General features: G+C 45.3%; 1 protein-coding gene across 1 annotated transcript in view; it reads left to right on the top strand.

The window, feature by feature from the left end:
- Positions 1-10,996, top strand: part of FSIP2 (fibrous sheath interacting protein 2) — a 54,999-nt gene that overhangs the window by 29,591 nt on the left and 14,412 nt on the right. The window contains exons 13-14 of the mRNA XM_005866133.1: positions 49-1,956; positions 4,218-10,985. Of these exons, the coding sequence (XP_005866195.1) occupies positions 49-1,956; positions 4,218-10,985 (8,676 nt within the window). The remainder of the gene's footprint in view (positions 1-48; positions 1,957-4,217; positions 10,986-10,996) is intronic.

Raw genomic sequence — 10,996 nt, 5'->3', positions numbered from 1 at the left:
GCACCTTCTCGGCTCCGGCGGACCTCAAGCCTCCCCCGGGGCGCCCAGGCGCGAGGGGCTTCGCTGAGACGCAGGCCTGCTTCTACTTGGAAAATGTCTCTTCCCAGCTCGAGCAGATCTTTCCCAAGGACGGGATATTTAAAAAAATGTTTGACAAATGGCAGGCAGAAGCAAATGACATGGAAAGTGAAAAATGTAACTTGCTGGTAGTGGCTGAAAATGTTTTGACTGTCATTTCAATGAAATCGAAGGAATTAGAATATTATCTTTCCCTCTTAAATCTGACGCACCCCGAGGACTGGGAAAGCAGGCTCCATAACCGCCTTAAAGGAACATCGACGCGAGCGGAGGCCACCAAGGCACAAATCAATATGTTCTCGAGGGAGATCGTTGAAATGCTACTTGAGAAACTACAGCTGTGCTTTCTGTCCCAGATGCCCACCCCGGACAGTAAGGAAACTCCAGCAAGTAGGAAGGAACACGCCGCTCAGAGCAAACACGGCCTTCCAGCCAAGGACGTCCTCAGCGGTGCGCCCATCTACTACATGGACGCCAAGGACCACATGTCTTTGGGCTCCACCAAGCAGATTGTCCTAGACATTGTGGAAAGGGTGCTGGGCATGCTGGAGGCGTTTGTAGACCTGCAGTTCAAACACACCTGCAAGTACGAATTTTCCGAAATAGTGAAAATGCCTGTAGAAAACCTGTTTCCGGCCCAGCAGAGACTGTTAAGCAAAAAGATGTTCCCTAAACTGCAGTCGCTGAAAAAGCTTGCTGATGACTGCAGGTCCAGTGCTATGATTTCCAAGGAACATGTACAGAACGTTTTTCTGCAGGTCCACTCATTCCATTCAGAACTGCTTACATACGCTGTGGCCATCACCAGCGACATGCTGGGCGTCCTCAAGAACAAGCTGGACAAGGAGATAGGCCAAGCGGAGCCGCCGGGCAGCACGCTGCAGGAGAACGCGGCAGCGAGTGCGATCATCGGCGCGCTGATGGACCAGTGCACGCACGTCAGTGAGTCTCTGATCAAAAACCTTCCCAGTTTGTTCCCGGGCGTGGAAAATACCTACATTGTTAATCATCTTGCATTCGCCACTGATATGAAAATTCCCAAGTCAAAGGAAGTTCGTTTTGGGAACGGGCCTCCTCCACGGGTTAGCATTCCTGGTTTGGTGTTTTATCCTGAAGGCGACACGAAGAAAAGGTACAGGGGCCCACCCAACGTACCTTCATGTGCCAGAGCCCCCAGAGAAGGCCCGGTCAGAAGCTCAGAGCCCAGGGAAAGGCCTGACTCAGGAAGTGCGCCAACCTCCTCTAGAAACAAGGTCCCAGACCACGGCCCCAGGGAATGGTTGTTTGATCAAGCCACGCCGGGTGGCAGTATCTTACAAAAACTGGCTAAACGGGTGACTGAGTCCACAGAAGAAGCATTGAAGCAAGGCCTGTCCTTCATAGAAATGCGAAAAGCTAAAAACCCAAAAGTGTTTCATTATGGGACCCCAAAACCCGTTGGTGGGCCTAACCAAACTCAGACAGCTGTTTCTCCACTCAAGATATGTTTAGCGGCAGAAAATATTGTCAATACTGTGTTGTCAAGCTATGGGTTTCCTAGTCAACCACCCATTAACGAAAGCACAGAGACAATGAAACCATTTTTCATATCCACACCAAGCCCTGCAGGACAAAAGGAGGAGAAGAAAAGTGTGTTCGCCATGTGGGGTGACAGGACCCGCTGCGCCCCCAGAGGAAGAAGCAAAAACCCGGAAGCCTGCAGGGGAGACTTTTCTTTATTGCAAAAGTGGGAGAAGAGCGATCCAAAGGGAAAGACTGTGAAGGAATTTGAAGTCATTGCTTTTGCTGATCATGAACTGGGTCCAAATGAAATCAATTTGGTAGCAAGACATGTAACCACATGTGTGGTCACATATTTCCAGAACTTCAAAACCAGAGGTAAGCAAAAGAGAGAACTTCCTCTAAACGTTGACATAATTCAGAAAAAGAACAGTCAGATATGTTTAAAGGTCTCTATACCAGTGATGGCGAACCTTTTGAGCTCGGCGTGTCAGCATTTTGAAAAACCCTAACTTAACTCTGGTGCCGTGTCACATATAGAAATTTTTTGATATTTGCAACCATAGTAAAACAAAGACTTATATTTTTGATATTTATTTTATATACTTAAATGCCATTTAACAAAGAAAAATCAACCAAAAAAATGAGTTCGCGTGTCACCTCTGACACGCGTGTCATAGGTTCGCCATCACCGCTCTAGACGGAGCTGCATGGGCCATCTTTCTGAAAACAGCCTTGGAGGTGGGGACTTGGTACTTCTTACTGTGTCAGGACCCTGAAAAAGAGTCTAGCATTCACGTGGTTGGAACCTGAAAGGGTGTGGTGTTCAGTTTCCCGCATCCTCGATGAGAGATAATGGGACTATGTGAGAGCCGGTGGAGCACAAGGCATGAGCTCCAAAGAGTTTTTAAGATTCTCGTGCATGGCTTCTTCATGCCAAAGCCACAGTTAGCGGATTGCAGGTTAGCGACTCATCTTTTCATGGTGTACAGCTCACGTCTTTGCCATTATTAGTCATAGTTTGTAAGAGCAGTGGCATTCAACATCTGGGGTTTTTTTGTTTTTGTTTTTAATATATCTTTATTGATTTTATAGAGGAAGGGAGAGGGAGCGAGAGATAGAAACGTCAATGATGAGAGAGAATCACTGATCGGCTGCCTCCTGCACGCCCCACACTGGGGATCCAGCCTGCAACCCAGGCATGTGCCCTGACCAGGAATCGAACCACGACCTCCTGATTCATAGGTTGATGCTCAACCACTGAGTCACACCCGCTTGGCTAAACACCTGGTTTTGTTTACATTGCAGTAATCTTAAATTCCTTTTAGGTGTAGTACTATAAACATATTCTTACAAAGGTATTTTCACTCCCTTTCTAAGAATGTTTGCCTGCATATGTTAGGTTGAACCACATGTAACAGCCATTCTTGCATGTCCAAACCTGTTGATTATTGGCAATTTCATAAAATGGAATCTAATAATACTGTAATAGCTCTGAACTGGATCAATAATTCCAGTTACCAGTAAGCTACATCGCCAGTCCAGATACATCACTTGCCCGACATTCAAATATGAGAGCACATACTACCAGTCCCGCCACCTGCAGGCAGAGGTCATTCTCCAGCCTTAGAACTGGCCTTTCTTCTGAGGTGAGCAGTGTGTAACTGCAGCTTCAGGCTCCTAAACGGCCTGTCCCCGAGCAGGGCCTGACTGAACTTAATAAAGGAAAACAAAGCCAACAAAAGCAGATAGATGACTCCATCCTGTTGGTGTCTGGTGCCTCCCAGGGAACTCACTCATGGTCCTTCTTTCATGTGGAATATTCCTTCCTCGCTCCCTCCATCCCCACATGGGACCCTCTTTTAAGCAGTCAAAGCTCAGCTAAACCCCTCCCACCTCCAGAGACCTGCCTCCTCCCACACGTGGGGGGTAGATAGACAACTGTGTCCTGAGGGAGCTCTGAGAACCAAGGCTGGCACTCTGACCAGCCCTCCAAGAAGTTGGCCACCCCAACCAGGTGTATGGTTTGCAGTAAATATCTTGTTGAGTGGGAGGAAGAAGGGAGTCCTATGCCTGGCTGGGCTGGCCTTCCGTTTTTGTGACAACCTACAATCCAGGGGTTAGAAAACTACTGCCATGGCCACGAAGCCCCTACACTTCTGCAGTGAGCACAATCCTACTTCATTGTGTTCTTATGGCCACTCAACTCCTTCGTTTCCTGAGTGACACACAGCCTACCATGAAATGTTGTGACTCAAAACATGTCCTCAGTAATTATACGAGGTCCCCATATATCACTGCGGACATGCTAGGATGTAAAACTCAACTCGAAACTCATTTTTCTGCCCCAGAATTTCCAACTTCTTAAAGCCCGTAACTATCTAAGCAAGTCAGACATCAGCACTTGACTTAGAATTTTAATTCTTCATAGTTAATTTTCTCAACTTTCTGGCTAAAATTATGATTCCACAAGGTGGGAAATAAGTATCAGAAGAAAACCCAATTTCTTTCTTGACTAAATTTTTCTTTTTCTTTAGTGAAGTGTTCCAAAGGTGAAATTCATATGTAAATAATTACCGATATATTGAATTTTCCGTATTTCTCTTATGCATGCTACAAATTATGTTTTCTTTTTGAAGTGTCCAGTGAGAAGATGTCGATTGTTTCCACACTGTCAAAGAAAACATACGAGTCAGAACAGCGTCTAAGAAGCATATATAATGATTCTTCGCTTTGCCAACTTTGTGAGCATCTCACCGAGTCTGTCATTTGCCATTTAATTTCGAGCATTTCTGATGGCATCCGAGGTGGCAGAGAAAGTGCGAAGGCATGGGAAAGCCAAAATTCAGGATGTAACAAGATTATTTCCATTGATTCTCAAGTATTTGAAAACAGGTCGATTTCTATCGGAGAACTTGCTTTAAGTATTTCTGAAATCATTACTAAAATCCTTTGCGATAGTAACATTATAGAGCCTGACATTGCACAGCAAATGTTTTCTTTAAAAACAAAGTACATTTATTGCCCAGGAGTCACTGCTACTGACTTTGACCATATTTTCCAGGATCTCCTAATAGGAGTGATCCACGTACTGTCCAAAGTGATAGGAATAACTCACCACCTTGAAAGCAATGGAAGAAGTAAACCATTGTCCACGCTCAGAAGCAATAGTGTGTCCATGGGCAACAAAACAAACACCATGAAAAGACAGATAAGTTGCAGAAACTGGGAATCATCTACTCACCCAAATGAACATCTCATTCAAAATGAGAAATTAAATTATCTGGCATACAAGTTAGACAGTATCGTTAGTAGCCTGAAAACTCGTGAATCCAAAGAAGTAGTCAATAAGGTCTTCAATATTGTTTTAGATTTATTTTTACCAGATGAACGCAGAGGTGAGGCTATGGATTCTTATGAAAAAGCAAGAAAATCTTTATCGTCCTCGAGTAATAACTTAGGGCTCACCCCCAAATCCGTTTTTCTTCTCAATGTCGTGTGTGAGAAACTTATCAGAACGCTTTTGGAAAAATGCACAAACACTGCCTTTCTTGATCATGGCCCTCTTTCTGATGAAATGTCTGCAGAAGAATGTCAACTTTTAAAAATGCTTCAAAGTGTAGAAGACGAGGGCTTTGGTGACTGTAAGGGGGCAACGGGCTGTGAACAGTCCCAAGGAGATTGTATGTCAGATCTTTTGGAAAATCTGGCAGAAATGGATACAGATGTGTTGTCATCGGACTCTATGCTCACCCTCGTTTCCCACAGCTTGGTGAAGTCCCTGATGGACAAACTCTGTCACAATATTCAACTCCCTCACAGCCCGCCCAGTGCAAGCCAGCACTTGAAGGGTAGAACACAAGAAAGACAGTCAGGTCTTATAAAAGCAAAAAGGCCAGAATTAGCAGGATTCGGACAAGGTAAAGGTTCTGCCGGCTTCACCAGCTGTGACAGTCGCGCTCTGACCGAATCCCTAAACCTCTCCAGCATGGTCCGCTCCAAAACACAGTCACCGTTTGGCAGGAAGTGTTCAGTAAGCTCCTCTTCTGTGACACCTCGTAGGAGGCAGGAAACAGCCATCCATAGCAAGCTACACCTGGGGAGTAGGAGTACAGGTGTTTATTCGGCCACATTTTTGGAGGAAATCATTTCAGAACTGTTTTTCGATCTCTCCACTTCCCTGTGGGGCAAAAATGAAAGCATCACGGAGGCCCAGCTCAGTGAGATGAACACACTACTTGTCAACAACGTGGTGAGGGAGTTTGCGCGCGCGCAGATCGCTGTTCTGCGGAATGTGGAGGAGAGACTGTGCTTCCCGCCGGTCCAAAAGGAAAGGGTACGTAGGGTTGTTGACTCGGTTTACCCCGACGTTTTGCAGAAATATCAATTGAAGGTGACCCGTGGTGTGAATCTGGAGCATGACAACTCCTCACTAGCAGGACAAATAGCGAACGGCATACTGTTAGAGATCGTGGACTACCAACTCCCACCCTGCTTCCGGGAGAAGCTCAGCCCGAACTCCTGCTGCCCTCTCGAAGCTGAAATCATCCTGCAGAAACTACAAAGGACCCTGCGAGAATGTGCTTCCAGATCCAGGTCTGCGGGAGGCTACAGCACCAGGGTGTCGCACTCCTTTTTAGAGGATATCATCAGGAGGCTTCTAGCCCAACTCACTGCTCCACCCAGTAAGGCTTCCTCTCTGGGGAGAAAAGAGTTCATGAGTTCAGATTTCAGTGAAATGTCTAACTGTATCATAAATAAGGTTCTATCAGCCATTTCAAAACACAAAATTTGGCTCACTATATGTGACAATCCACAGCTATGTGCAGGGAAAAACACCCAGAAGATGGTGGATTCTGTGTATCGGAACATCATGAAAATGCCTGACTCTCTTGTCTCAATCCAGAACAGCCTGGTGAGCCGAAGCCCAGTTATGGTGGACCGAATAGCCAGTTTTATTATCCAAGAGATTATTGAAAACCATCTTCAACCATTTTTGTGTGAAGAAGGTTTGCACCGTCCAAATACTCCACTGGATGCAGTATCGAACATGGTTAAACGGGTCCTCAGTGAGGTCACAGCGTCGCACAGACCCAAGAGGCCCTCACCCTCAGGCGTTCCCCCTGACACATTCATAGGGGAAATTGTGGCCAGACTTGTAGCAAAGATATTCAGCTCCAAGCAGAACACTGACAATGAGCTGGAAAACATGACACAAAAAATAGTGAACTCGATAACCACCCACTTCGACAAAGCTACAACTCACATCCTCAGTGGCGGCAAGGAGGGCGCCTGCCCCGCAGTAGGCACAGACATCGTGGATGAGCTCGTGTCCTCTGTTTACAGAAACGTGTTACAGCAGCACGGGCTAGACCCTGAGGCTGACAAGGAGTCTGAAGACAGCGAGACTTTTGTGGAAAACATCACCAATTTAACTGTAGCGGCCATTTCTGATTACCTTCTTCACCCGCTGTTCTCTGGCGATTTGTCATCTTCCTGTTCTATTTCCACAGCTGAGAACATCATCCAGGACATCATTAGTAACATCAGCAAACCCACCACGCCAAGCCCGAGTTTATCTCCGTATAATACCTTGCTGCCATACACGTTTTTAGAAGACATGATCAGAGTACTATTATCTAGAATCTTTTCTTCTGCATCCGACTTGGTTCCAAACACAGAAACTCTAAAAGACAGGTCAAGAGTGAATTTCAATGAAATTGCTTCAAATATAATCAGTGATATTAGGATGAAAATTTCTCAACATGACATCCAATTCTCAAAAGATGATGAAGAAACCAAGTTTGTTTATTCAGAAGATGATGTCCAGCACCTCGTGGACTCCGTCTTCGAAAACATTTTACAAAACTCCAAGTCTCAGGAATCGGTTGAACAAAACATCAAAGGCAGCAACGACGCTGTCATCGATAGAATAGCAGGTTTCATCATTAAACATATTTGTCAACAACATCTTCAACCGTTTGTGGACCAAAAGGCATTGCCTTCCCCCACAGACACTCACCCTGATGGCGAGTGGAGGCCATGGCCTCCTGCCAATGTTTACTCGGCAGCGTTTTTGGAAGATGTGATCTTTGGAGTTTTAAGGAAAATATTCCACAGGGTGTTGGGCATTGTGCAAACAAAATCAGCAAGAGACTCGGAAGATGAGCTTTTGGATAAAGCTGGGAAACTCATACATCTGATAGCAGAAGAGCTGTCAAGAGCCCCGGTCCGCATCCTGGAGAACGCCGAGGAGCAGTGCCGTTTGCCTCCAGTGGAGAGAGACGTCCTCAGCAGCGTTGTGGACATGGTGTTCAGCAAAGTGCTGCAAGAATATGAAATGGACATCCTGCCCGATTACGATTTCCTCAATGACACACAGACCTTGGCAGCAAGGGTGACTAAGAGCATCCTGGCCCACACGTTTGATTTCCAAATCCACCCAAAGCTGATAGGAAAGCTTCGTTTTAAGTCGTACGCCAAACTGAACGTCGATGTTTTGATAAAGAGAGTCCAAAATTACATCACTAAATCAAGATTCCAAAGACAGGCATCGACTATCTACACCACCATGTTATCGCACACCCACCTGGAAAAGGTGGTCGCCCAGCTGATCTCTCAGGTGAGCCCACTGGCCTCCAGCGCAGAATGCAAGGGCACTTCCAAGTCGGAGCTAAGTGATAACGTCATAAGGCTGATAAACGAAATTATGTCAATCATTTCCAAACATGCAATCTGCATTGTCAAACACGGCAGTGAGAAACAGAGCATGATCTCGGAGAAAGATATCCAGTCCATGGTGGGTTCCATCTACGCTGACCTTTCACACTCAAAGCTCTATCAGTCTCTCACAAAGGATAAGAAAGGGATAAGTAAGATGCCTGTTTCGAAAATAGCGAGTTTTATCATAAAAGAAATATTTAACCATCATCTCCAGTCATTTTTACCCGGAGATAAAATATGCCTCTCAGCTGCGGTTGATCATGACGATAAACAGAGAGCAGCCAACGCTCAGCAAGGAAACTTGGCTTTCGTGGTGAACTCGGCTGCCTTCCTGGAGGAGGTCATCGCAGAGCTGCTATGTAAACTCCTGTACGCGTTCTCACACAACGTCTTGGCTGCTGAGCACCCAGACATAGTGAAAGTGAAAATTACTGACATTGTGACAACATTAGTAAAATCAATTGTTCTGGAGTTCACCACGTCGGAGATTGTAGTTTCGAATTATTTCGATAATGATATGCGTTCTTCGGCAAGATACAAAGAAATGGTTCAAAAAACAGCCAACCTGATTTATGAAAAGATATTAGGTGAATACAAATCTCTGATTCAAGTCTACCAGGTTATGCAAAGTGACACGACTTCTTTCGGCAGGAAAATTTATCACTTACTATTGGAAGAAATTTATGATCATCAGATGCAGTCGTTAGTGTCAGGAGAATTGGTATCTTCTTCCTGTTCTTCCCTTCAAACCGAAAACATCATCAGAAATGTGCTGAATGTCGTCACGAAGGCCGGCCCCGCCACCCCATGCATGACGGTGCTGCCGCGTGTGCTGTTGGAAGACATCATTTACAAGCTCATAGCGAGCATCTTCCCTCCCACCCACACGAAGGGCGAGCTCAGGGGGGAAGGCGCTTCACCTGATGACGAGTTTGTGGCTGCAGCTTCAAAACTGACGGATGAAATTATCAAAGAAATTGCGGAACATGAAATCCGTCTCGCCCGGGCGGAAGAGAATGCCGACAGCACCCAACTAGACATGATTGAGAACTTGGTTGACTCGATATGTAATAATATCTTGAAAAAATCTGAATTTCAAGCAGAAGTGCAAAGAGATGCAGACAAAAAAGCAGGCTCGTTCCTCAGCAAAGTCGCAGGTTTCGTTATGAAGGAAATTATGGACCATCATCTGAGGCCATTTTTACAGGGTGACGGGGGCTCTGCACTCACCAAACCTGGGAAAGAAAAGACTCAGACTTCCCTCTACTCAGCTACATTTTTGGAAGACGTAGTGGTTGACCTTGTTCGCAAATTTTCTTCCCTCCTAAGTATTGCCGAAGAACCTAAGAAAAAAGGGATGTCGGAGACAGAACTTGTGGGGTTGGCTATAAAATTTGCAAATTCTCTGATAGGAGAATTCAGGAAAAGTGAAATTAAAGTTCTACCGAATGCTGAAGAAGTCTTTGCTTTCCCACCAATTGATAAAGAGACAGTGGATAAGATATCCAACTTTGTGTACGATCAGTTCATAGGGAAGTACGACTCCGGTGACATGCAGGAGGATGATAAAGGTCACGTGCTAATAGAAACGATTGCTGCATTAGCCCAAAAGGCAATCTCTGCCTTCAAAATTCAACCCCTGTTCTCAGGAGACTGGTCTTCCACCTTCTTTTCATTTCTAAATCCAGATCACATCACCCAAAGGGTTCAGCACCTGCCACAGAAAACCACTGCACCGAGTAGCACAGGCCTCAAAGGAAACCAACTTACTTTTTCAGAGCAATCATATAAATACACTTCTCCAACCTCAGTCCGGAAACACGTGTTGGGAACTTTGGAACTAGACAGAGGAACAGCAAGTAGAAAGAAAAGCGTCCAGAGTGAGGAGGCGCCCGTGAAAAAAGGCGAGACCCAAGAGCCGAAAGACACCTCTCTAACTAGAACCATGAAGTGCAACCTGCTTAACCTGCTGCCGGGGGCAGCTGCAGGGGTGGCAACTAAAAAGAAAGAGAATGAAAATAAAATGACAATCTCAATTAAAAATTATACTGAGAATGTATCAACAGGTACATCTCCAACTACGAGTGTGAAAAGTAAAGATAGTCAGAAGTCAGATTTGAAGGGAGCACGTAAAAATAATGAAACTGAGAAGAAAAGCAAATCAGTGTCAACAGATGAAGAGAAGCAACGTAATGAGGCATACACACAGACTCCAGGAGCTCCCGGTGAGACAGAGCAGAAGGAGGAAATGGTTGGACCAGATTTGGACACAAACAAACAGAAGATTGACAAAACAAGAGGAAATGCATTGAGAAAAGAAGACGAGCCCTGTCCGTTACCTTTGACACCCAAAGTGACAAATGCAGCGACCAACACAGAGGACACATTAACTCCAAAGCCGAACACTGAGTGGAGAAAAAGCACTCTCCCTCTAGTCGATATAAATAAACATTATGCAGGCTATGAACGTGTTCAAAATATCACTGAAAATATTTATGACAATATCTTAGAGACGTGTTTTGCCCCAGAATCAGATTATTCAAGTTTCCAAAAAACCCCAAGTGATACAGTTCATGTCACCCAAGAGGTCCGCAAGGATTTTGCCCAGTCTGTTTCAATAAAGGACTTACCCCTCTCGGTTGACAAAGATCTCCCTGCCCCGGAGAAGGAAGAAGAAAAGGATAACGAGAAAGCA

The sequence above is a fragment of the Myotis brandtii genome, unplaced genomic scaffold, assembly GCF_000412655.1.
Source record: "Myotis brandtii unplaced genomic scaffold, ASM41265v1 scaffold221, whole genome shotgun sequence".
In the NCBI taxonomy this organism is placed as follows: domain Eukaryota; kingdom Metazoa; phylum Chordata; class Mammalia; order Chiroptera; family Vespertilionidae; genus Myotis; species Myotis brandtii.
The sequence above is the reverse complement of the archived record's forward strand: the minus strand, read 5'-3'. Positions and strand labels throughout refer to the sequence as shown.